Source organism: Oncorhynchus nerka, unplaced genomic scaffold, assembly GCF_034236695.1.
Source record: "Oncorhynchus nerka isolate Pitt River unplaced genomic scaffold, Oner_Uvic_2.0 unplaced_scaffold_2___fragment_2___debris, whole genome shotgun sequence".
Lineage (NCBI taxonomy): Eukaryota > Metazoa > Chordata > Actinopteri > Salmoniformes > Salmonidae > Oncorhynchus > Oncorhynchus nerka.
This window is the reverse complement of record NW_027040327.1, coordinates 143236-170784: the sequence shown is the minus strand read 5'-3', so window position 1 is coordinate 170784 and position 27549 is coordinate 143236. Positions and strand designations below refer to the sequence as shown.

Sequence of the window (27549 nt, the reverse complement as noted above, 5' to 3'; positions counted from 1 at the left end):
AGACCATTGCTCACATCAATGGAAACCCTACTACAGGCTCTGTTCTCTTATTTGAATACTGTGACCACCAAGGGGGCATTCCTTATGGAAACAGTTTACTGTTTAAGAACCAAACAGAGCAAAACAAGTTTGTATTGGACAAATTCAGTTAGGTCACTCAGTTTTCTTTGCTTCCGTTTAAGAAATATTTTGAAACAGAATCAGCATAATGAATACAGCCCTGAGAGAGTGAAAGCCTACCATATTGTAAGCATCCTCTCTGGTGTAGGTGAACAGATCCTCCTCTTCCTCAATGATCATCCTCTCCTCGTCTTGAGCCTTCAGTTTCTGGAGGTGCTGCATCTCCCAGCCTCTCTTCGCACACAACAGTCGCTCCTGAAAATTACATTAGGTATTATTAAAGTTATAAAACTTTTGTAATTGTGGTCTTGTGCTACTTTGAGAACGCAACGTCTAACAAGCTAGTAGTACCTCCGGATATCTGAGAGGATAGTTTGAGTCTTACCTTGGCAACAAGTTCGTCTTCACTGACATGAAGATACTCCAGGAATTGCAGGGCATATTTTTCTATTGGTGTTAACTAATGGGAGGAAATGATGAAGACAATCCAGTATTAGTTCAAACTGATGTGCTAACTCCCTGGTATGTAGTCTACAACATACTGTAAGAAGGCACTTCATGAGTGTTTATCACCTGGTCCATTACAGCATTAAGCTCCTCCAGCTGAGAGGGCTCCTCTTTGACCTGCAACTCCTTCTCCAGGTCATCCTCCTCCTGCTGCTCTGGTGGCGGGGCGTCCAGGCTGATGCTGTGGAGGGCCTGGATGTAGGGCCTAGCCACGCGTGGAGAGATGGCCTCAGAGGGAGACGGCTCCTGGTGCAGAACCACAAACTCCTCAACCTTCTCCCCTGAGCCAGCCTCCACCTCAAAGAGGTCCTGGATGGTCCGCTGGACACAGACACAGCGTATTTAATAACCAAATATATTATGGTTTTCAGTCAGAGGAGGGCTGGGGTCTGGTTGGTTTGTGGGTAAAGATCTTACCTGTGTGAGGAATGCCAGGGTGTAGTCAGTCCCTTGGGCAGCCACCTCTCGGATCAGATCTTTTGTGCCGTTTTTTAGCAGCTTCTCTTCAATGGAGTTCCCGCTCTCCAGTCTGGGATATAAAGACACCAAGTTAACAACCGCACACTGACTTACATTTCAGCAGCAACAACAGTATGCGTTTCTTCATATCCTAATATTGCATGTACAGTTATGGCACAAGATGTATTTTTCTTGTGTTTTACCTGTAGATGTGGATGTCCTTGGATCGTCCGATCTTGTCGCACCACTCCTGGGTGCGGGCGTCCATGCTGGGGTTGAGGTCTGTGTCGTAGAATATGATGGTGTCTGCGTCGAACACAGTCCCCACGGCTGAGCAGCAGCGGTTGGTCAGGATGCTGCAGAACACCTGTCTGTTCCTGTTGAAGGTCTTCATATGTTCCTGAAGGGAGCGGGATATCGTGAGAAACATATTGTAGAGACAGATTAGTCCCAAGGAGAGGGCTTTAGAGTTATCTTATCCCAACCAATTGGTTAACATTTTTAAATGTATTTTTCCACATAAAGTGCCTTCCAAAAGTAATCAGACCCCTTGACTTTATCATTTTGTTAGGTTACAACCTTATTCTAAAATAGATTTTTAATTGCTTCAATCTGCACACAATATCCCGTAAGGACAAAACAAAAACAGGATTTTTATGACGCTACAAGTTTGCTCTGTTAGGTTGGAAGCGTTGCTGCACAGCTATTTTCAGGTCTCTCCAGAGATGTTCGATCGGTTTCAAGTCCAGGCTCTGGCTGGGCCATTCAAAAACATTCAGAGACTTGTCCCAAAGCAGTGTGCTTCGGGTCGTTGTCCTATTGGAAGGATATCTGTATTTTGCTCCGTTCATCTTTGCCTTGATCCTGACTAGTCTCCCAGTCCCTGCCGCTGAAGAAAATCCCCACAGCATGATGCTGCCACCACCATTCTTCACCGTTGGGATGATGCCAGGTTTCCTCCTGATGTGACACTTGGCATTTTGCCCAAAAAAGTTCAATCTTGGTTTCATCAGACCAGAGAATCTTGTTTCTCATGGTCAGAGTCCTTTAGGTGCCTTTTGGCAAACTCCAAGCGGGTTGTCATGTGCCTTTTACTCAGGATTTGCTTCCATCTGTCCACTCTACAATAAAGGCCTGATTGGTGGAGTGCTATAAAGATGGTTGTCCTTCTGGAAGGTTCTCCCATATACACAGAGGAACGCTAGAGCTCGGTCAGAGTGACCATCTGGTTTCTTGGTCACCTCCTTGACCAAGGCCCTTCTTCACCGATTGCTCAGTTTGGCCGGCCAGCTCTAGAAAGAGTCTTGGTGGTAACAAACATCTTCCATTTAAGAATGATGGAGACCACTGTGTTCTTGGGGACCTTCAATGCTGCAGATGGTACTCTTCCCCAGATCTGTGCCTCGACACAATCCTTTCTCAGAGAGCTACAGACAATTCCTTCGACCTCATGGCTTGTTTTTTTCCCTCTGACATGCACTGTCAACTGGGGGACCTTTTATAGACAGGTGTGCCTTTCCAAATCATGTCCAATCAATTGAATTTACCACAGGTGGACTCCAATCAAGTTGTAGAAACATCTCATGGATGATCAATGGAAACAGGATGCACCTGACCTCCATTTCGAGTTTCATAGCAAAGGGTCTGAATACATATGTAAATAAGGTATTCGTTTATTTTGTATAAATTAGCCAACATTTCTATTATGAGGACCCATGTGTAGAATGATGAGGATGATTTATTTATTTAATCCATTTTAAAATACGGCTGTAACATAAAATGTGGAAAAAGTCAAGGGGTCTGAATACTTTCCGAAGGCACTGTAATCAAATCAACCATATTCACTGAGCTTGTCTGGTGGTTTATGCATACTGTTTGATGACATTGCCTAATTAAGACACACAACTGACTAGAGGGAGTTCAACCGCAATTGTTTTGATTGTACCGGTCAAGCTCAGATTTTGTGCGCTGTATAATTATCATTTTAAATGACAGCAAGCAACTGCACCCGTTGTCTCCATCTCCTCCCTGCTGCAGAGACCACCACAGTGTTTATCACACTGTCTGTGTTGAAGCTGAACATAATTACAGCCACTTCTGACTGAAAAGATACGTTACCAAAATCCCTCATTTGATTAGGAAAAACATTCCCTATTCCCTCAACCATTGCTCTCTTTATGTGTCATATGTATGCATTGCATGCACGTCACCAAAAGGGCCTGACCTATAGAATATCATAATCACGTCAATAAATTGGTTATAAACAAACTCCAAATACCATAACAGCAAAACAGATGCAGAGGACGTGACCAACTCAAAACGGGGGAATGTTTACTGGTTGCTCAGGAGGTAAAGGGGAAGTCCGATGACATGAATAAATGTCATTAGTTGTGGGAAATACTGGAGATCAAGAAAAAGGAAAGGAGCAGGTGCTTTTTGCATATCATGTGTGCCAAACAGGTGCTGTTAGATTACAATAAGACACAGCCTTGTGGAACAATGTAAACACTAAAATTATAAGCGCACCAGAGAATCTGTTGTAAAGTTTTTTGTTAAGCCTTTATTACAAAAAATACTAAACTGTCACATTCCCTCATGAATGCAATTTCCGAAATGGAACGGTTGATTTATTGTTTACGATAATTATTCAAAAGGTTATTTTAAAACTAAAATGCTTGATTGCATTTTAAATCATGAATGACTGGTATGCTGTGATGACATGAATGAATGATAGATACAGCAGTCTATAGAAGTATTGAAATATAGATGTAAGTTATGGTATTAAGAATAAACAGGATGTGCTCTTAGGCCTACAGCTCGATGGTGGTTATACAAGGCTGCTATTCTAAGCCTAATAAAGATAATGACATGACTTATTATGATAATGATCATAATAATAGTAATTATAACAATAAGGAGCTCAGGAAAAATGTGGGTTACTATATTCTGACAATTTGGAACAGTGTAAACACTAAATTAACTATAAATAATACCAGAGCCTGTTCTAATAAGAAACAAATGTATAAAGCCTTTACTACAGCATAGCAAAGATTAAAAACAGCCGAATATATTAAATTGTTTATCCAACATGTGGTTACGCGAGTCTTGGTGCCCACGGGAATCAGTAGGCTATTAAACAGTCAACAAGCAGGATCTGTCTTATTTCTGTAGATATACACTACATGACCAAAAGTATGTGGACACCTGCTCATCGAACAACTCATTCCAAAATCATGGCCATTAATAAGGAGTTGGTCCCCTCGTTACTGCTATAACAGTCTCCACTCTTCTGGGGAGGCTTTCCACTAGATGTTGGAACATGCTTCCATTTAGCCACAAGAGCATTAGTGAAGTCGGGCATTGAAGTTGAGCGATTAGGCCTGGCTCGCAGTCGGCGTTTCAATTCATCCCAAAGGTGGTCGATGGGGTTAAGGTCAGGGCTCTGTGCAGGCCAGTCAAGTTCTTTTACACCAATCTCGACAGACCATTTCTGTATGGACCTCGCTTTGTGCACAGGGGCATTGTCATGCAGAAAAAGGAAAGGGCCTTTCCCCAAACTGTTGCCACAAAGTTGGAAGCACAGAATCATCTAGAATGTCATTGTATGATGTAGCGTTAAGATTTCCCTTCACTGGAACTAAAGGGCCTTGCCCGAACCATGATAAACAGCCCCAGACCATTATTCCTCCTCTACCAAACTTTAGTTGGCACTATGCTTTCAAGCAGGTAGCGGCAGGTAGCCTAGCAGCCTAGAGGTTAGAGCGTTGGACTAGTAACCAGAAGGTTGCAAGATCGAATCCCTGAGCTGACAAGGTAAAAATCTGTCGTTCTGCCCCTGAACAAGGCAGTTAACCCACTGTTCCTAGGCCGTCATTGAAAATAAGAATTTGTTCTTAACTTCTTGGATATAGGGGGCGCTCTTTTAATTTATGGATTTTAAAAAACGTTCCCATTTTAAACAAGATATTTTGTCACGAAAAGATGCTCGACTATGCATATAATTGACAGCTTTGGAAAGAAAACACTGACGTTTCCAAAACTGCAAAGATATTGTCTGTGAGTGCCACAGAACTAATGCTACAGGCGAAACCAAGATGAAATTTCATACAGGAAGTGCCCCAGATTTTGAATGCGCTGTGTTCCAATGTCTCCTTATATGGCTGTGTATGGGCCACGAATGAGCTTAGACTTTCTGTCGTTTCCCCAAGGTGTCGACAGCATTGTGACGTATTTGTAGGCAAATCATTGGAAGATTGACCTTAAGAGACTACATCTACCAGGTGGCCGCTTGGTGTCCTCCGTTGCAATTATTGCGTAATCTCCAGCTGCGTGTATTTTCCGTTTGCTTCGAGGAGAAACACAGCTGCCACGAATGATATATCATCGAATAGATTTGTGAAAAACACCTTGAGGATTGATTCTAAACAACGTTTGCCATGTTTGTCGATATTATGGAGTTAATTTGGTAAAAAGTTTGGCGGTGTAGAGACTGCATTTTCGGATTTTTTTCTTAGCCAAACGTGATGAACAAAACAGAGCGATTTCTCCTACACAAATAATCTTTTTGGAAAAAATGAACATTTGCTATCTAACTGAGAGTCTCCTCATTGAAAACATCCGAAGTTCTTCAAAAGGTAAATTATTTTATTTGAATGCTTTTCTTGTTTTTGTGAAAATGTTGCCTGCTGAATGCTACGCTAGCTATCAATACTCTTACACAAATGCTTGTGTAGCTATGGTTGAAAAGCATATTTTGAAAATCTGAGATGACAGTGTTAACAAAAGGCTAAGCTTGTGAGTGAATATATTTATTTCATTTCATTTGCGATTTTCATGAATAGTTAACGTATGGTAATGAGCTTGAGGCTATAATTACGCTCCCGGATACGGGATTGCTCGACGCTAGAGGTTAACTGACTTGCCTAGTTAAATTAAGGTAATATATATATATATATTTTAAAGGTAGCTTTCTCCTGGCATTCGCCAAACCCAGATTCGTCCTTGGACTGGCAGATGGTGAATCGTGGTTCATCACTCCACAGAACGCATGTCCACTACCCCAGAGTCCAATGGAGGCGAGCTTTACACCACTCCAGCCAACACTTGGCATTGCGCATAGTGATTTTAGGCCTGTGTGCGGCTGATCAGCCATGGAAAACAATTTCATGAAGCTCCCGACAGACAGTTATTGTGCTGATGTTGCTTCCAGAAGCAGTGCTGCAACCGAGTACAGACCATTTTTACGCACTTCAGCACTGGGCAGTCCTGAGCCGTTGTTGCTCCTAGACGTTTCGACATCACAATAAAAGCACTAACAGTTTATTAGGGCAGCTATAGCAGGGCAGAAATTGACAAAATGACTTGTTGGAAAGGTGGCATCCTATGACGGTGCCACGTTTAAAGTCACATAGCTCTTCAGTAAGGCCATTCTACTGCCAATGTTTGTCTTTGGAAATTGCATGGCTGATTTTATACACCTGTCAGCAACTGGTGTGGTTGAAATAGCCAAATCCACTCATATGAAGGGGTGTCCACAAACTTTCGTATATATATTGTATATGGATGATTTATAAAGCCAGGGCTCATCAGTTAGGGTGTTGATTATAACCCAAATTATGGACATGGTCTAGGAAAAGGTGCCAATTCAACAGTGCACTGATGTGTTTCAGAACCATGGACAGCGACCACTACCCCAACGTTGGCGAAAGCAATTGTCCTTACATAACCACATCCAATTTCAGTAGTACATGTCTTAGAGTGACAGACTGTGCCAACCACACGGCCTCCGCAGGTGTCTAGTACACAATGATTTAAAATAATAATAATAATAATAAATATATTTTTATTTATTTATTTTATTTTTTATTTCACCTTTATTTAACCAGGTAGGCAAGTTGAGAACAAGTTCTCATTTACAATTGCGACCTGGCCAAGATAAAGCAAAGCAGTTCGACACATACAACGACACAGAGTTACACATGGAGTAAAACAAACATACAGTCAATAATACAGTATAAACAAGTCTATATACAATGTGAGCAAATGAGGTGAGAAGGGAGGTAAAGGCAAAAAAGGCCATGGTGGCAAAGTAAATACAATATAGCAAGTAAAACACTGGAATGGTAGTTTTGCAATGGAAGAATGTGCAAAGTAGAAATAAAAATAATGGGGTGCAAAGGAGCACAATAAATAAATAAATGAAATACAGTTGGGAAAGAGGTAGTTGATTGGGCTAAATTATAGGTGGGCTATGTACAGGTGCAGTAATCCGTGAGCTGCTCTGACAGTTGGTGCTTAAAGCTAGTGAGGGAGATAAGTGTTTCCAATTTAAGAGATTTTTGTAGTTCGTTCCAGTCATTGGCAGCAGAGAACTGGAAGGAGAGGCGGCCAAAGAAAGAATTGGTTTTGGGGGTGACTAGAGAGATATACCTGCTGGAGCGTGTGCTACAGGTGGGAGATGCTATGGTGACCAGCGAGCTGAGATAAGGGGGGACTTTACCTAGCAGGGTCTTGTAGATGACATGGAGCCAGTGGGTTTGGCGACGAGTATGAAGCGAGGGCCAGCCAACGAGAGCGTACAGGTCGCAATGGTGGGTACTATATGGGGCTTTGGTGACAAAACGGATTGCACTGTGATAGACTGCATCCAATTTGTTGAGTAGGGTATTGGAGGCTATTTTATAAATGACATCGCCAAAGTCGAGGATTGGTAGGATGGTCAGTTTTACAAGGGTATGTTTGGCAGCATGAGTGAAGGATGCTTTGTTGCGAAATAGGAAGCCAATTCTAGATTTAACTTTGGATTGGAGATGTTTGATATGGGTCTGGAAGGAGAGTTTACAGTCTAACCAGACACCTAAGTATTTGTAGTTGTCCACATATTCTAAGTCAGAGCCGTCCAGAGTAGTGATGTTGGACAGGCGGGTAGGTGCAGGTAGCGATCGGTTGAAGAGCATGCATTTAGTTTTACTTGTATTTAAGAGCAATTGGAGGCCACGGAAGGAGAGTTGTATGGCATTGAAGCTTGCCTGGAGGGTTGTTAACACAGTGTCCAAAGAAGGGCCGGAAGTATACAGAATGGTGTCGTCTGCGTAGAGGTGGATCAGAGACTCACCAGCAGCAAGAGCGACCTCATTGATGTATATAGAAAAGAGAGTCGGTCCAAGAATTGAACCCTGTGGCACCCCCATAGAGACTGCCAGAGGTCCGGACAGCAGACCCTCCGATTTGACACACTGAACTCTATCAGAGAAGTAGTTGGTGAACCAGGCGAGGCAATCATTTGAGAAACCAAGGCTGTCGAGTCTGCCGATGAGGATGTGGTTATTGACAAGAGTCGAAAGCCTTGGCCAGATCAATGAATACAGCTGCACAGTAATGTTTCTTATCGATGGCGGTTAAGATATCGTTTAGGACCTTGAGCGTGGCTGAGGTGCACCCATGACCAGCTCTGAAACCAGATTGCATAGCAGAGAAGGTATGGTGAGATTCGAAATGGTCGGTAATCTGTTTGTTGACTTGGCTTTCGAAGACCTTAGAAAGGCATGGTAGGATAGATATAGGTCTGTAGCAGTTTGGGTCAAGAGTGTCCCCCCCTTTGAAGAGGGGGATGACCGCAGCTGCTTTCCAATCTTTGGGAATCTCAGACGACACGAAAGAAAGGTTGAACAGGCTAGTAATAGGGGTGGCAACAATTTCGGCAGATAATTTTAGAAAGAAAGGGTCCAGATTGTCTAGCCCGGCTGATTTGTAGGGTGTCCTTACACAGCTCTCTGGTCTTGGCCATTGTGGAGAGGTTGGAGTCTGTTTGATTGTGTGGACAGGTGTCTTTTATACAGGCAACGAGTTCGAACAGGTGCAGTTAATACAGGTAATGAGTGGAAAACAGGAGGGCTTCTTAAAGAGAAACTAACAGGTCTATGAGAGCTGGAATTCCTACTGGTTGGTAGGTGATAAAATACTTGTCATGCAATAAAATGCTAATTATTACTTAAAAATCATACAATGTGATTTTCTGGATTTTTGTTTTAGATTCCGTCTCTCACAGTTGAAGTGTACCTATGATAAAAATTACAGACCTCTACATGCTTTGCAAGTAGGAAAACCTGCAAAATCGGCAGTGTATCAAATACTTATATAATATATGCTACTGCTCGACTAAAGAAATCTTGGTCGACCAGTCAACTAAATGATTCAGAGGGGTTGAGTTAAATGCCCGAGACATTTCAGTTGAATGCAATCAGTTGTACGACTGACTAGATATCCCCTTTCCCCTAAATGGGGTCAGCCCTAAACCAAACACTTGAGTGAACTATACCAGAACTCACAGACAAGAGAGAGGGAAGGAGAATTAAAGAGGTCAGTTAGATAAGAGACAGACACGTCTGAATGGACAGACAGAAAATGAAATATCAAGTGTAGAAGAGTAAAAAGTACAGCACCAAAAAAGCCCCAAAGCCCCATAGGTTCTCTAGAGCTGCCACTGTGTGCTTCTTTAAGGCCCTTGGAGGAACAACATCCAGTGGGGAGGGAAGCGAGTGTAGGACTCTGTCCCCTTAAAGTGCCAGAACACTGCACTGAATCAAGAGGTTCCGGTGTTAGATAGGGCGAAACAGAGAGGCAGGCCTGTCACTGAGTGAGTGAACCACAATTAACCCTAGTAATGAAACACTGACAGAAGTCAGTGTGTCAACTCTCTATAACACAGGTACCATAACATGTGCAGTTGATGACTATTTCCTTGGTACAACAGGGTTTTACCTGGCGTTCCTCTGTGATCAGGCTCTCGTCAACACGGATGTATGTGAGCTGCCGGTGGTCCAGGAAGGCCTCCAGTATGTCCAGCATCTTCACCATCTGTGTGAAGATGAGGACGCGGCGATTCTCCGACCTCAGCTTCTGGAGCAGAATGGCCAGGGCCTCAAGTTTACCTTCAGAGCAAATTGATTTTAATTTCTGTGTAGTTCGAAAGATGTGTGCAGCCCAAGCAGACAATGGACTACCTATGTTTAGCAAGGCTTATAGGAGAGCATAAAGCCCTGGCAGACAGCTAAATATATAATTGTCTGCTGAGCTCACCCGAGTCCATCTGCATAAGCTGCAGGTCAGGGAACTGGAGCCCAGAGGCCATGCTGTGGATCTCTGTGCTGTGGGGGGCGGCGGCCTCCTGGAGCCTGCGACTGATCGACTTCTGCTCCAGGCTGTAGGGAGCTGGGGGATTGGCTGCATACAGGTAAGGGGGACGAGCTACTGCGGCAGGGACAACACATGATAACCTGCAGAGAGAGGAGTGTTTTCAATTACTTGTATTTCTTACTTCTTAAAAGGCTATATGATTATGTCCGTCATGATATTAAAACGTTTAATCTGACAGTGAGGTGATTGACCACCATGGGTAGTTGGGTACCTGCTGACTAGGCTGCTGCTGGCATCCTGGCGGTTTGTGGAAGAGCGCAGGGCAGACTGGAGGTGTGTTGTGGTGGCCACAGGAGTCCTCTGGGCCCTGAGGCAGCTGTCCCTACCCACCCATCTCCAGCCCCCGGGGCTCAGGGCAGAGTGAGGAGCCCCTGGGGTCACAGAGCAGACCTGGAGCAGGTCAGCCCCGTACAGAACACTGCGGTCACAACGCCTCTCGTTGGCACTGAACAGGCGGCTCAGACGCTCCTTCAGATGACGACCCCTCTCCTCTGACGACACCTGTACACCACACAGAGAACGGCATCATAATAACATTTCATCCCTTCGGTGAGAATATATGGGTTAGGAGACTACAGAAATATAAGTATGTTTCCATTTCATGTTCTTCTGTGTTCTACCAGTGCCTGTTCTACCCACCTGAGGGACAATAGGAGCAGCAGGAGCAGGCTGGGCGCTCACCCCCAAGGCATTCGATGTCATCCCTGAAGCTTAAAAGTAAAAGGGAGAAAGACTTTAAGACCATTACAACACAATCACTTTGTTAGAAAGGTGACTAGAGTAATATTTGACTGCGTTCACAGTGTAAGCCATGACAGCAGAGACGGCCCACATACGTGGTCTGAGCACGCAAATTGTAGCACGGGAGGGTCAAAGTATGAGTCCAAATCAAAGTAAGCGAAACGAAGCACGGAGATCACTTCCTGAACGCGCTCTCCGTTTATACATATTTTGAAACATGCATCGATGCAAGCTTCAACGGAAAATATGCAGAGATATGACGCAACTATGTAAAAACGTACGCAAAATTTCCACTTTAAACCTTAATTTCACTCTGTGATAAGAGTCACTGACACAAAGCCACAAGAAGGTAGAACATATTTCAAACGTTGCTTGTTAGGGGGAGGTAGTTGCAGAAACATTGGAATGGTTTAGTCTGCTTCCTCAATAGTTAGACTTCCTTCCATTATTTGAGCTGAAGCGAGAGGAAATACACTGACTTCGGAATTAAATGTTGCCTATTCACATCTCATATGTTGCCTGAATACAATATTGTATGTCGATACGTTAATAAATACATGCATGTTTACCTGCCTACGTACCGTAGATCGCAAGCCCATAATAAGTCAACAGGGCTAAGCGGCTAGCTACTACTGTTATCCAGCCGGATAGAAACAAAGAATTGTTAGCTAGCTACCCACAAAGAAATGACATCTATCTTGCATAATACTAGTTTGAGGTCATTTTAGCCTGTTAAAATATCTGGTTAGCTACATTATTATGATTCACATATAGCTGGCTGATAGTTATGAAGGAAAACGTTTGCTTTGTGTATATTTTCGTTGTCCTGGCTGGGAGACAGTTCAGTGAATGGGTAAGTGGCTGGAAGAAGGTTCAGTGAACGGGGAGGTAGAGCATGAGGTAATACAACAGGGGGAGTGCGTGTGCTTCTCAAATGTAATGTTTTATGCGTTCTCCACACTCTCATCCTCACAAGAACGTACTCTAGAGAATGTCATCGGAGAATGCACTCGGAGCATAAGAGTGTAGAGCACGGTAGTATGCAAATTGAAAAAACCCCATAGTGATGTTATTTCTTGAGGCACTATCTGTGCTATTCACGGTTGAAGGTGGCAGGCTTACCTTGTTGGGCGGGGCCGGCTGGGGGTGGGGTGCCAGATCTGGTGGAGGAGTTGGAGACAGGTGCAGCCTGAGGTACCGTCTGCATGACCATGGAGCCCTGGGGCCGGAGGATCTGCTGACCAGGTGCCGACACTATCTGCAGGATGTTGCCTTTACCATCACACAGCCAGGCACACAGACAACACAGAAACCATTAAACAGATACAACCATTTAGTTTTAATCACTCTCGTACTGTGGTCCCCAAACTTTTGCGCTACCTAAAGCTCAGGTTTATATATATATATTTTTTTTACATGACTTAAACATAAGCCTATGCTAAATTAACCTATTAAAACAGTTCTGTAGCAAAGACATTTGTAGTAGACTATTGGCACAATACAGTATTACTGCATATTGGCTATGCTTGAATTGCCCTGCCAATGTTGTTCTTCTCAGACCATTTTGAAATTATACTTCAAAACTTGAGGTATATGATCACACTGGTAATGTTGTACTACTTGTGAGGCATAGCTGAGTGAGCATAAATTTAAAATAATGTGCTTAAAAAAAATTAAAAAATGCAGGTGGTCAGTCTCAGCGGAGGAAGAGTATCAGAGGGTCTGCCTTTCACCGTGGTCCTGTCCCTCAGCTGAGAGTGAGACTAACCAAAAAAGGGGACACCGTCTTTGAGCAGATGCCCAAAATCGAGTCACACCACATAATCTATGCCTCATGCACGATTCCTGTTGTTACTCCTATGACCAGAAAAAGTGAAACATTAAAAACACACACAGCCGCTAATAAGAACAACGCAGGCCTATAGATAGACTTTGCTCCTCATTCATTAAAGCTGCAGTGCTGGTTGCAGCACGAGTGGAGAAGCGCATTTCATGGCTTATAAAAGTGTTTTTTTAAAAACATGTAAAAAGTGTTGACAGCTGAATAAAAACTAAAAGGAACACAAACAGCAGCTCTTTCCTCTATTCCTTAACGGCGTCTTTCTAGTCATGCTTTTAAACGTTTTGAAATCACAGTATCAACTTACTTATACACGGTGATCAGAGCAATTCGATTGGCTATTGGTAGGCCTATAGGTGCACTTGATTTGCTCTCCGAGCACGCCGAGAAGGCGAAGTGTGTAACTTCAGACACATGAAACGGTTCAAAATGCGAACACTTCACCTACCCGGCGCGCAGGGCAGTTGAAACAAGTGCACCTTTTGTCAACAGTGCGAGACAGAAAAAAAGAAGGAATACAACACTGTTTTTTTATAGAAATGTTTGGTGATATAGACTATAAAATGCCTTGGATATCGACCAGACGATCGGCCCTTTGGTGACCACTGCTCTAGTAAGAATGTATATACATGTAACATTGGTTATCCAACTCTGTATTTCTATGATGTGGACGCCACCAAATACATGATCGAGTTAAAAGAAGGAGTATCATTTAAAATAGCATCTTTGCTGTAAGGGATTACAATATAGTGAAGGACATTCTGACTAAAAGGGCAGGGAGAGTCATAGGAGTCATAGGGAGAGTATGAAATGTTGGGTGTACATTACCGAGTGTACCTTGGAGCTGCAAGGGCTGCCCTGTGGTGAGCTGTCGGAGCTGGCTAGGGGACAGGGTGAACTTGTTACCCTGGAACTGCAGAGTGACGGGGGTCTCAGGCTGGGAGATTCGGTTCTGGCTGCCTGCTATGGACGCCAGCTGGGCTATCTTCAACACATCTCCACCTTCAGCAGGAGGAAAGACACACACACCTCTAATCAAATAACACTACAGACCAAAAGAGTACTGCTGCATGACTGCGTCACCAAAAATACTAAATAAAGACATTTCAGTTAGTTGAAGGGTGAGAGAGACGAGACATGCAATACCAGGGTGTGTTAATGAGTGGGATGAGCGTAGGTAGCTGCCCTCCACAACATGTGAACCATCGCAGTAGCTAATCTCTAGCCAACCCGGAGTGGGAAAATAAACAACAACAAACAGTCATTTTCAGGTGAGACAGAGAACCTGCAACAAACATGTATTCAGTTAAAGCAGTGGCTTGCACTTAACTGCCTTTTCAACTACTACAACACACCTATTACAGGCATGCAAACAGATAACGCACCTTTATCCAGAAAATTATTGCCAATAAATAGCATTCTATCTAGAATTGTTTTATGTGCTATAATGTGTGTGTTGTGTGTTGAGTTGCTATTGAAAAGGTTTCTGTGTTTTCACACTGGGGGTAGGGAGTGGCCTGAGGTCAGCGGTGTGTGGGACCATTTCAACATGCTTAGCAGTACACAAACCCTCAGAAACCATAACACAAAAAACAAGAGGAAACAAAGCTTTGGGATCACTTCCTGCAGCTGGGCTGTCTAGAAGCAAACGATTAGTAAAACAGGAGAACCAATATTTAGGTGGAGGAAAATATAGTTTTAAATGGTTAAACCAGTCTTGTGTGGTCTGTCATGGCAGCAGACGTTGGGTTATGGACATGCAGGTTTCAGACTGAGGAAGATTGAGGCTGTTTGGGGATGCTGCTGACATGGCTCTAGTTGTCATTTATAAAGTGCTATTTTTCTTCACTCAGTGATTCTCTGCAGTAAAATAGGACAATGGAAATGCCATAGCTGTAAACCTGAAGATGGTTTGTTTTACCTCAAAAAATATATCAAAAAGGTAAAAGGTTTTTGTTATATTAGACAACACGGTTAACATAATATTATTCTAATACTATAATTATATAGATTTTACAGATACACATTCTTTTCTAACTCTGTATTTAGACCAAACAAGTGTTGTTTCCTTAAAAGCAAAGACACTAACACCAAGCAGCAGTGTCCCAGAGAGAGAGAGGCCTGTTGTCAGAGCAGCCGTCTCTGTTGTGCCAAAAGTGGAGGGAGACATTGAAGGGAGGTGAGGGAAGGGGAGGAGGCCACTTACTAGGCAACCGTGCCTGGGCCTGGGACATTAGAACCAGTCTCTGGGGAACCAGGCTGGGCTGGATGGCATGGGTGGGGCCTAGGGCCAGCCTAGGGACCTGGGCAATAACAGGCAGAGTGGGCTGGGCCGAGCCACACAGAGCCTGGCCCTGGGCCACAGGGGGGGCAGCCCCCACCACATGCTGGCCAGGGACGGAGCTCCCAGAGGATGCTACAGCAGACCCAGTGGTGCCGGTGGTAGGAGAGGTAGTCTGAGCTTTCTGAATAGCCGTCCCGGCCACTGTGAAGTACAAGGGGGTTTGGGATGGGCTAACGTGTCAGTTAATTCAACAGCACAACATCAGGGGGGTGGTCCAGCAGTAAGGCTTGGTTTATACCCGTCTTGGATTGATAGGTTTACAGTCAAAAGAGGATGTCAATATAATCAAATCTTCACCTTGGACTTCTCCACTTCAGGATAAATTTGGAGTCGTAAAAAGCTTTGGATTTTGCTATGAAATGACGCTGATGACTATCTTTTAGTTACACATGCATAACCCACACAATTTGAAAATGTAATGGCGGTAATGACACACCCAGGCTGTGCATAGTTAGTATAATTAACTTCTATGAAAAGCAGTTTTTAGTGTCATGACCAACTCAAATCACACTCATGCTTTACAAAACATTACATGGTAACATCATGAGATTATCTGTGTGATACACACTACACAAATACTGTAAATATCAAACTGTAATTATTGTTTGATTTCCTTCATGAAGTTATTCCAACTTAAAAACAGCATGGAACACGTGTAAACCCCAGTGCATACCAAAGTGTAGCATTGTCAAGGGGTCTATAGGGAGGTCTTACCCTGTGTGGTGGTGGTGGTGGCCCTGGCTGGCTGAGGGGCAGTAGAAGTAGTAGTGGCGGTGGTGGTGGGGGGGGTGATAGTGGTAGCTGGAGGACGCTGCTGACCCAGAGTATTGGTCATGGGCACCAGACGGCCCTCTGGCTTAGTGCCATACTGCACTGGCTGGAACAACCTGTCAATCAAATCATAGACTCAATAAAGATCAAAGGTCATGCAACACAGCCTAGCGCTACTGATGCAACATGATAGAATAGAAATAGTAAATGTGATTTATCTTCCATTTTTGGAATCATCCATGTCGTGTTTTTTAAGGTTTCCATGGGATGTGAAGGGTAGAGCACAGACCTCATGGGTTTGATCTTGCAGGGCTTGGGTCTGGCCGGTGGGTCCGGGGCACTGTGGATCTCCTCAATCAGCTGACGGGTGACTTTGAGTTTTGGTAGAACCTCCTCCATCTCGTAGCGCGTCAGTCTGTTCTCATTACTGATCAGGTCGAACAGGGACAGGTCCAGGCTCTAGAAAAAGACAAAGGGAACACAAGTGTGTTTTGATAAAGCAATCTAATCCATTTTTATTCCAAGTCACTCACTTGAGCATTGCTAATGAAATAGAATAAACTGGATTAAACCTCCAGGTGTTTTAGCTGTGTGTGGTACTGGTACCCTCCTAGTCCTACCGTGCGTTGGTCCTCCTGCAGGGCTCCCAGCACCAGGGAAGGGGTATTGTACTGCAGAGAGGAACACACGTAGGAGCTGCTGGTCTCCCTGATGTTTACCAGGTCTGGGTGGTTACAGATCCTCTGCAGCTGCATCAGCACCTGCAGCACACTCACAAAATGACCAGTCTTCAATGCCTCCTGGGCTCTAAGGGCAGACAGAAGACAGAGCACAAGACATTCAGAAAGAGGGTAAGTGAATTTAATATTGAGCAACAATGCTCTGATAACAAAATAATAGGGCTGGGAACATAGGCGCCGACACCGATTCTATATGTATTGCGATTCGATACCGCGATTTTACTGCCATTTGATGTTCCAAACAAATTGCTCAATATAGGTCTGCTGCACAGGGACAAGAGAGCACGAGAACACGAGTTCTGATCAGTCAGGGAAATAACAGTGTTGAAAACCTGCTGGCTCACTATTTAAAAAGGAGAACGAGCTATAAGATAAAAATACCAGTTTGACGCAGGTACAGCTGACTAGCTCACCTACAGTAGCAATTTAAAAAATATATATATATACACACACACAGTTGAAGTCAGAAGTTTGCATACACCTTAGCCAAATACATTTAAACTCTGTTTTTCACAATTCCTGACATTTAATCCTAGTAAAAGTTCCCCGTCATAGGTCAGTTAGGATCACCACTATTTTAAGAATGTGAAATGTCAGAATATTAGTAGAGAATGATTAATTTCAGCTTTTATTTCTTTCATCACATTCCCAGTGGGTCAGAAGTTTACATACACTCAATTAGTATTTTGTAGCATTGCCTTTAAATTGTTGAACTTGGCTCAAATGTTTCAGGTAGCCTTCCACATGCTTCCCACAATAAGTTGGGTGAATTTTGGCCCATTCCTCCTGACAGAGCTGGTGTAACTGAGTCAGGATTGTAGTCCTCCTTGCTCGCACACTTTCAGTTCTGCCCACAAATTTTCTAAAGGATTGAGGTCAGGGCTTTGTGATGGCCACTCCAATACCCTGATTTTGTTGTCCTTAAGCCATTTTGCCACAACTTTGGAAGTATGCTTGAGGTCATTGTCCATTTTGGAAGACACATTTGCGACCAAGCTTGAACTTCCTGATTGATGTCTTGAGATGTTGCTCCAATATATCCACATAATTTTCCTCCCTCATGATACTGTCTATTTTGTGAAGTGCACCAGTCCCTCCTGCAGCAAAGGACCCCCACAACATGATGCTGCCACCCCCGTGCTTCACGGTTGGGATTGTGTTCTTCGGATTGCAAGCATGCCCCTTATTCCTCCAAACATAACGATGGTCATTATGGCCAACAGTTCTATTTTTGTTTCATCAGACCAGAGGACATTTCTCCAAAAAGTACAGTGCAGTTGTGCAGTTGCAAACCGTAGTCTGCCTTTTTTATGGCGGTTTTGGAGCAGTGGCTTCTTCCTTGCTGAGCGGCCTTTCAGGTTATGTTGATATAGGACTGGTTTGACTGTGGATAGATACTTTTGCACTGGTTTCCTCCAGCATCATCCCAAGATCCTTTGCTGTTGTTCTGGGAATGATTTGAACTTTTCGCACCAAAGTACGTTCATCTCTGGGAGACCGAACGTGTTTCCTTCCTGAGTGGTATGACGGCTGCGTGGTCACATGGTGTTTATACTTGCGTACTATTGTTTGTACAGATGAACGTGGTACCTTCAGGCATTTGGAAATTGCTCCCAAGGATGAACCAGACTTGTGGAGGTCCACGAGGTTTCTGAGGTCATGGCTGATTTCTTTCCCATGATGTCAAGCAGAGGCACTGAGTTTGAAGGTAGGCCTTGAAATACATACACAGGTACACCTCCAATTGACTCAAATGATGTTAATTAGCCGATCAGAAGCCATGACATCATATTCTGGAATTTTCCAAGCTGTTTAAAAGGCACAGTCAACTTAGTGTATGTAAACTTCTGACCCACTGGAATTGTGATACAGTGAATTACAAGTGAAATAATCTGTCTGTAAATATTTGTTGGAAAAATGACTTGTGTCAAGTAGATGTCCTAACCGACCTGCTAAAACTATAGTTTGTTAACAAGAAATTTGTGGAGTGGTTAAAAAACAAGTTTTAATGACTCCAACCTAAGTGTAAGCAAACTTCCGACTTCAACTGTATGTATATATTTTTTTTAAATTAATACTTGGGCATCAAAAAACAATATAATATCTTACCCAAAAAATATTGCCATACGCAACTATCGATCCCCCCCATCTAACAAATAATCGTGCATTTCCAGGTGTAGAACCTGTTGCTCAAATATTCAGTCTGAGTATAGAACTAAATACTATACTAATTACCATACATTAGGCAGAGGTTATGTGGTGTCTGGAGGGCTGACTCACCCTGGCTGAGTGAGGATATCTTCATACATGCTCTTCTGTCTGCTAGAAAGGCGACACTTGAGGATGTGTTCATACTTCTTAGGAAGCTGCTTCTCCACGTCCCTCTTACAGCGCCTCAGGATAAAGGGTTGGATCATCTTCAGAGGAGAAAGGATGTCAGATTGAATGGTATCTAGGTGTGAACAGCTCTGGTAAATGGGAATCCTACTGATGACCAGTGTCACTGATAAACGCTTAAAATTGGAAAGCAGTGACTGTACAAGTAACATGATATATATAGATATATATATATACACACACACGACGTCAGAGCTCTGGCTCTGCGCTTCGCAGCACTGTATGGGTTTTGACTGATAGCCGTTCTGAACTTAAGCATCTTCGTCGCCCGCCCGATCGCCCGCCCGATCCCTCTCGCTAATTGGGCAACTTTTGCTGACTTTGTTTTTCTGGGTGAGGGAAATGCTGTAACTTAAGAGGACTATGTATTTTGAAATATGAGACATTGAGGATTATAATAAATACCGCTTTGATGTCATGCAAGCCAGCAAAACACTCGTGAGTCCAAATGTGCACTTCACATATCTATATCATAAAACTCATGTCACATACAGTGCGGCAATGTTTATGATCACTATGTTTGGTTGTTCTGAACAGAATAAGCTGGTTTGTCTATTGTGAAGAAAATTTGCTGCAGCACACGTACCTGAACACTCATGACTTCTTTCTATGCTCACCAAAATGATCTGTTTCCATGAATTGCACTGTAAAAGCCTAAAACTATTATATCGTATTTTGTAACTTAGCTTGTCATGTTGGCTATATAACAGTCTGAAATGATGCCCACCTAAGCTAGATTGTGATTTAAAATGGACCGTTTTTGGGTTGCGTAAACAACAGTAATTATGTGAGGGCAGGGACGCAGGTTCCAAAAAGTGTGCCTGCTCTAGTTCTTATAGTTGAAGACTCTTCCAGTCTTAAAAGTGCATTGAAACTGCTTAGGAACTGTGTTTGGAAAGGTGTGTGGCTACTTGGAGACACCAGTTAGTCCTCTCACTCAAACCCTTGTAATTTGTTGTCACACCTACCCCACATTTTCCAGGAATAGTGTTATGTTACTGAATGTGTCCAGAGTATTTTCAGACTTATCAACAAATGCTGTGAAAAGTACATTAAATATAAAATTTACATTACACTGTTGATTTTATGTTTGGATTTAGTTGTGTCAGGTGAACTGTTGTTCACTCACCTTTGATCTAATAATTTCCCCATAATCACCAAACTGTTCCTTTTCAATTGCTACCATGCTTATGCAGATACTTTTCATATTTCATCTATAAGAAACATTTCAATTTAGCCCTATGCATATAGGACAATCTCCACGAGAGTAAAGGGTTAAGCAAAGACATCTTCTTTAATGACCAGAAACACTCATTAGGAATTAAAGAACCTTCAGATACACAATCACTTCATACCACAACTGAAAGCGCCATCACATTGATGGATATCAATGACTACTTACTGACAAACTCTCAACACACAAGCATTAGGAAGAAGAGGGGTTTGGTTGTACCCCAACTGACCCTGTGCAGGCGGATGACCAGTTTGTGGCAGTAGTCCTGGTTCTGGTCTGTGCCTGGCTTGACAGGGAAGTCTGTGTAGGGTCTGGTGATGCCTGGCAGGAGGAAGTGGATCATGGTCCACAGCTCCTTCAGTGTGTTCTGGAGTGGAGTGTTGATCAGGAGGATCCTCTGCTGACTGGAATAGAAACCACACCAACACATCATTTGATTTTGTTTCTCTTGCTCTAACAATTTAAAAAGGTCAAACCACATTTAAGAGTTTAGCCTTTTAAACAAACGTTCATTTCATGCTAAGCTGAGACCAAAAAGCCTTCAGCAGACCAGTCTGTGTGGGAGTGTAACCATGGTTCCACCCTAAAATAAGAGTTGTTACCTCTTGAGCGCAAAGATGGTTTCCCAGTGTTTCTCTGACATGTTCTTAATGAGCTGCACCTCATCCAGGACCAGGTGTTTCCACCTCCTCCTCAGGAAATGGCTCTGGTCCTTCAGCAGCAGCTTGTAGGACGTCACACACACATGGAAGCTGTTGGTCTCCGCCCACCACTGGAGACAGATCAACAACACGAGTTATGGACAGACAGAAACACAAACTGGTAAACAAGGGCATTTTAAATAACAGCAGAAGCCAAAAAGTGGTTGAGAAGAACATTTCAATCTTTATGGCATTCTATTCATGAGAAGTGTGCATTATTTACTGTCACATTTGGTGCTGCTGTCCTGCTCAAAGTCTCTCTGCTTGAATGGACTCAAAATCACGGGGCTGTCTATTGAAAAAGGTCCCGTTGAAACAGATCATTACTAGTTACCATTCTCTTTGCTCTGCGTTCCTGCCTGTTGCCAAGGTAGAGGAGGATCTTGAGGCCGGGACACCAGCGTTTAAACTCCATCTCCCAGCTCAGGATCTTACATGTCCTCACCACAACCAGATGGGGGCCCCAGATGCCTGAAAAATACATATAAACAAAGTCTATATGGATGTTCACATGCATAAAAATACCTACATGTTTATGTAAATAAACAAAAGATAAGCATTGAATATAGTCTTCAACAGTAGATTACCCTCTTGACAGGCCAGATGGGCCAGGTAGGCCACAGTCTGCACAGTCTTGCCCAGCCCGGTCTCGTCTGCTAAGATGCCGTTGAGGTGTTTCTTGTGGAGACTGGCTAGCCAGTCCACTCCGATCTGCTGGTACTCACGCAGTGATCCGTGCAGCAGGAAAGGAGGCTGGCTGCGGCCCTAAGATGCATAGCAAAGTGTCATAATGATTCCCTGTTTGTACATGTTAACCCACTAACTGTCCTCTTAAATATATATTTCATATATTACATTCCCCCCCCCCATTTATCTTTCCAAACTCCTCTCATTGAAAAACTGGTTGAATGACACCAAACAGTGAACAACTGGTTCAGTGAGAGATGTGATGACTCACAGAAGTGGTGGTCCTGGCACTGCCCTTGGGTAGGATGAGTTCTGTGGAGGCTGCCACCTCTGCTATGTCCTTCTTGGGCTTCCCGTCAGCACCAGGGGGGCTGGTCTTCTCAGAACCTCGATACTGGTCCACACTAAGCAGGGAGTCTATCACTACAGCCTCGTGGGGGGTGTCCAGAGAGGACTCCATCTCTGAGGGAACAATGACTACATCAGCACCACTGAGGGAACACCACCAGTCTACAAATCATTTTGCTTTGAAACTAATAATCTTGGCATAGCAATGAGCATGAGGCACATAGCTAGATTGGTACATAGAGATGAAGTATATATGTAGAGTTTAGGTACACCTTCAGTCTCATCCCTGCCATCCTCATCACTCTGTGGGGAAGGCTGGGGCCAGTCAAAGTTGTCAGCGTAGGCACCAGCATACTGTTTCATCAAAGCATCCAGCGGCATCTCAGCTAAGAACGATACAAGACACAGAAGAAAGGCTCAATAGACACAAAAGACTAAGGGGCGCTTTTAAACTCTACATGACTTAATGAGAAATGGAACAAAAACAAAGGTAATGGGGAGAAATCGATCACTAGCTATAGTAAGAGAAAACAGTGCATCGTGCTGACCATCTTTAGCCAGATCTCCCAACTCTGCCTTCTGATCAGCTGTCCCCTCCATGGCTTCCTGCTCCTCTATGGTGCTCTCCTCATCATGAACTGAGAGAGAGAACAAAGCCATAGACAATATACAACATTGTAAACAACTGTTCAATGCAACAGTACACCTCAAATGATAAACCAGTAAAAATCACTGGAGAAATAGTTTTGCACACATACCTTCTTCTGCCAATGAAGCGCTGGACTTTCGCTTCCTTGTTGACATATTGGGCTCCTATGAATGAGATGAATTTTGAATACATGTCCCTGCAAAAACCTGACTATGTGTCTGGACATTCTGGACAACCAGAGTGAGTCTGTACAGCCACCTACCTCTTTTTCAGCTTTCACTGCGGTTGACAGAGCAGGTTTAACATCTTGTCCTGTGGCGCAAAGAATAACCAATATATTCAAAACGACATTATGAAATTTAGATTGTTTTACATTAATTTCAAAAAGCTCTTGAATAAAGTCTCACCTTTACTCGTTGCTCTCTGCAGGCTGAGCGTTTTCAGTCTTTTTTCATAAATCTGGAAACGCAGTTTAATTTCCACAACCTGAGAGAAACCAAATAGAACAGATGAAGAGGGACAGAGTCGATGATACTACAGGTCTAAGGACAACAATGGAAAAGTTTCCACATTAAGAGAAATGTACCTGCTCAATGTTGGACCAGAAGAACTCCACCTCTCTGGAGATGGTGCTAGCAATGTGACGGAGACGCAGTTCTTCCTCTTTCTTGGATCCCTCTTCCATCTTCTTCTGCTCGTCATGGTAACGGGAACAGGTGCGAACCAGCTGGGGAATATGCAATTATGATCAAGTAGTACTGAAACAATGTACAAGTACATAAGAATCACAGACATTACTTCAGTAAAAGTACAATAAGAGAACTCAGCCAGCATACTGTTAGGAAAATTATGATTAAATGACTGAACAATAGTCTTATTTTAAATGAAACTGTAACTAAGTAAACTTATACTCTGTTTTATTATATCTGATTAACAATATGAGTTCATAAGAAGGGATTGTGTGACACGGACAAGGAGTAATTAAAGTTAATGAACACCATTCCAACTAGGAAGAAAGGAATGGTTTGTGGATTAAATAAACAGATAAGGTAGTTAACCTATGGTTGAACCGACGAAACTGAGCTCTGGGGTGTTTTAGATAAGGCAGTGAGTGCATTCCTAGGTTCTGTTCATTAGAACTGTCCGCTAAGTGGTGATCGATAATGGTGAGGAGTCAAAAGTTAATTCAGTTGTGTTGTGTGTCTTGTGTTTGTGTTAGTGAGTTGGAATGAACTTTTAAAGTTCCCTTTGACCCGGTCGAGAGGAGATTAATTTTAGAAGCAATGAAATGACGTCATGTTATTGTATATAAACTGTTGCTCGTGGTAACGTGGCAGCGCGCTCCGAGAATAAATTCTGTTACCTATTATTGAAAAGACTGGTCTCCGTCTATTTTATGCAAACAAGAATCTTACAAATTCTCATAAAATAGATTAAGGGAATTCAATTAATGAAAACATATTGGAATAACTAAATTACAGTAACAATACCTTCTTGGCAGCAGCCATCTTCCACCTCCTCTCCTGGGCAAAGTCAGCTGCCATCCACTGCATCTCCTCCAGTAGGTAGTCCCAGTGGGATTTGGGCGAGAGGACTCCATGAGCTTGGGCAGCCTGCTGGCTGACCACTGGCCCTCTTTCCTCAGCTCAGAGATACGCTGGTGCACCTGGCTCTCCTGGAGGGGAGGGGGGGGTCAGAGAGAGGTCACATTATGAGAAGCCGGAAAACAAACGCACTTGCAGAGTGATAGGTTTCTCAGAAGTAACTCCTCACCAGTTTGGCCTGTTCAGCTTGTTTGTCATGTGAACTCCCTTCTGATGACTGCATACCCGAGCCCTGACCAAAGCCTCCCAGTTTGACTGTGGAGGTGCCGTTGGGGCCGGCCAGTTTGGACTGTGTGGCAGGGTTGATGTTGGGGCGGAGGGGGCCAATTGTGTGGAGGGAGGGGAGTGAGTTGGGGGCGTTGAGGGGGGCAGGAGACATTGAGGGGTTGGACAGGGAGTTGGTCATTATTCTTTGGCCAGGTTGGTTGGAGTCTGCTCCAGGACGAGTGAGAGCCACAGTCTGATCAAGGGAGGAGAGAGAGAAGACAAAACGTTGATCTATAAACCTATGAAAACAAACAAAAACATGCGATGTTAGGAAGCTATCCTCTAGACTCACGGCCTGTGCTGGCTGCAGCATGAGCTGGGGCTGCTGAGGCTGCATTTGGAGGTGAATACCAGACTGCATCTGCTGCTGGAGCTGGGCCTGGAGCTGTGTGTGGGGGTTGACTGGAGCCATGATGGGGCCACTCCCCTGCACCTTCACCTGGAGCTGATTGGCGGCCTGTGCTGAGCTATCCACAAGTAGGGACTGCTGAGAGAGAGCCATGGGCAGGACTGCCATGGGGAGGGTGCCCTGGGGTAGGCGGCCTGGCAGCTGGGGGGGAGGAGTGTGCAGGCTGGCAGCGTTCTGCACCGGAGGCCCTTTGGACGGGTCATACTGTGGCTGGTTCTGCTTCTGCCCGGGGATCTGGACTGTCTGCGGGTTGGGGGGCATCCCGCCTGGAGCACAGTAATCAAGTCATAGGGAACACAAAGGGACGGAGTGGAAAAAGGATAACAACATGTGGCTGTGAATTAGTGTTGCTCTGTGGTTCCTCGATCCAAGTGTTGTCATGTCATACCAATCCTGCTCTGAATGAAGTTTGAAGGCCTGTTAAAAGATAAAAGAATATACACGGTGCAGATAGAGAGGGACTGAGCAGTAGTCAGGCCACTTGTAGAGGGCCACTTGTACCTCATACGTAAGCCATTATTTTTCAGTACTGACTGAACGTGATCAGATTCTAAAAGGAAAGTGTTTACAGCTCCATCTATTGTAGCAGCTACCCAGAACGTATGAATTGGATGTACGTTATGAGTCAACAGTAGTGTAGTTCTTACCGTTGAGGAAGAGTGAAAACTAAAATTATACAGCACAATGATTACAGAAGATACAAATCAATGTGATCATCTACATATATAAAATACTAAGATTGTTAATGCAAAAATAAAAACATTCTCTGTAAAAGTTTGAGAATGTGATTAAAACAGCTAAACTAATCATGCATAAACACCTTCAGCAGAGGGACTGAGAAGAAAGGTTTCCAAATCAAATGAAATAGAAAATACAGAAGAAAATAAATAAAAACGCACAATCACAAAAACACCTGATGTTTAGCATGCATGAAGCAATGTAGTTATTTTGTGGAACACAGAACATAGCAAAGCAGAGAAGTGAGCAGGACACACATGGGATCTTGCAGATAGCAGGCCTGGGCTGAGCATAGCTGTGCACCCTGACTAAGCAGCACTTGTCTTACCCCTCCCTGGCCATAACTCACATAACCTAGACCACATCAACACCTGGACCTGACAGACACACCCACGCCAACCTGTGACATATCATGACTGCACCAAACCTCATCTACCCGGCTCCCCTTCTTCCTACTACGACTGAGGGAAAGAGGCCAAGTCAGAACGATATGCCATGGAAACAGATGGGGGAAACCAAAAGGATGAGCATGATGGAACAAGTAAAAAACAGATGCTCTTGATGACTGACAACTGAACATAGGATTGAGATGCATTGTGAATCCACGTTGACAATGCAAGGACAGACAACGGAGGGGGACAGGGGTGTGGGATACGGATGGATGAGAATGATGACGAGTATAAAAAAGGAGGAACGAAAAAGCAATCATTAAAATGAGCAAACATGCCCCACTGAAAATACATGAATTTTTTCCAGGGTTCCTCCTTTCTCACTTTCCGTGATCCGCTTGCGAAATAACCAAAGCTCCAACGGCACAGGAAAGTCCGTCCAAACAGACGATCGAGAAGAACAAAACTTCAGAAAAGAAGAAACGGATGGAGACGGATGATCAATAAAACATAAGTCAAATCATAAGACATGGCATCTTCCCAGTGAGAGGCTACTCCTTTTCTTCAGACTTGTTTTTATTTTATTTTTTTATCTTCTTCCCCATTTTAGCCCTTGGTCTAGAGAAAAAGAGCATGCTGGGAGAGCTAAGACTGAACTTCCTGAGGTCTGTTGGGGTGTCTGTCCAGCGGATGGATGAAGATCGCTTTGTTGATGCTGCTTGGAGGTTTTCGTTGGAGACGATGGGACGTTGTTGGAATTCAGTTTGTTTCTTTGGATTAAGGACACGTCCAGCAGCATTGAATAGAACACAGAACGGCCTGGTAGTAGCACTCCTACCTTGCGCTGTTGGCATAAGCTGCTGGAGTGGAACGCCAGGTGATCCTAAAGAACCAGGATGCTGGAAAATCATTCCATGGCGACCAACTTCAATCCGGGACCTCTTAGCCTGATCTGGGATTTAAAACACACAATACCCTCATAACGGAAAAAAGACACTCGGCAAACAGCAATGACCTTCTGTACACCATACAGACCACCTCTCCTTCCTTGCGTTAAGACTTCTACAGACAGCGCTAGTAGAAGATGGCAAATATCTAAAAGCAGAAGCAATTTAAGGGAAGAAAATAAAGAAATAACAAAAAGAAAGAAAAGGGAGAGTAAACAAACCAACAAAAGAGCCACGGGAGTGTGCTGTCCTTGCCTTACCTGCTTGTGCCATTGCCTGTTGCCTCTTAAAGGGGTCCATGTCCCCTGAGTTTGTCATGCTGCCAACTGCTCCCTGGTGTCCCTGAGGAGACATTTCCAAGGGTTAGTAAAAGCTTGGCAATCTAAAAGGAAATATTTAAGAGAGACAAAGGTAATCAGTTCCATCCTGTGTGTAGGGTTTGCAGTCATTTGGTGCCCCATC

The 27549-nt window shown here is 43.8% G+C and overlaps 1 protein-coding gene across 1 annotated transcript in view; it reads right to left on the bottom strand.

Annotated features, from left to right (window-relative positions):
• The window catches only part of LOC115111525 (E1A-binding protein p400-like), a 39642-nt gene that overhangs the window by 9558 nt on the left and 2535 nt on the right, over positions 1-27549 (bottom strand). The window contains 31 exon segments of the mRNA XM_065016506.1: positions 241-375; positions 506-580; positions 694-948; positions 1045-1156; positions 1290-1486; positions 9847-10016; positions 10165-10361; positions 10493-10782; positions 10921-10991; positions 12145-12294; positions 13691-13864; positions 15921-16093; positions 16267-16436; positions 16598-16784; positions 18998-19134; positions 20578-20752; positions 20951-21120; positions 21384-21520; positions 21637-21814; positions 22008-22198; positions 22357-22470; positions 22633-22722; positions 22843-22897; positions 22996-23045; positions 23141-23219; positions 23320-23460; positions 24224-24321; positions 24324-24408; positions 24507-24797; positions 24897-25279; positions 27348-27429. Coding sequence (XP_064872578.1) covers positions 241-375; positions 506-580; positions 694-948; positions 1045-1156; positions 1290-1486; positions 9847-10016; positions 10165-10361; positions 10493-10782; positions 10921-10991; positions 12145-12294; positions 13691-13864; positions 15921-16093; positions 16267-16436; positions 16598-16784; positions 18998-19134; positions 20578-20752; positions 20951-21120; positions 21384-21520; positions 21637-21814; positions 22008-22198; positions 22357-22470; positions 22633-22722; positions 22843-22897; positions 22996-23045; positions 23141-23219; positions 23320-23460; positions 24224-24321; positions 24324-24408; positions 24507-24797; positions 24897-25279; positions 27348-27429 — 4812 coding nt within the window.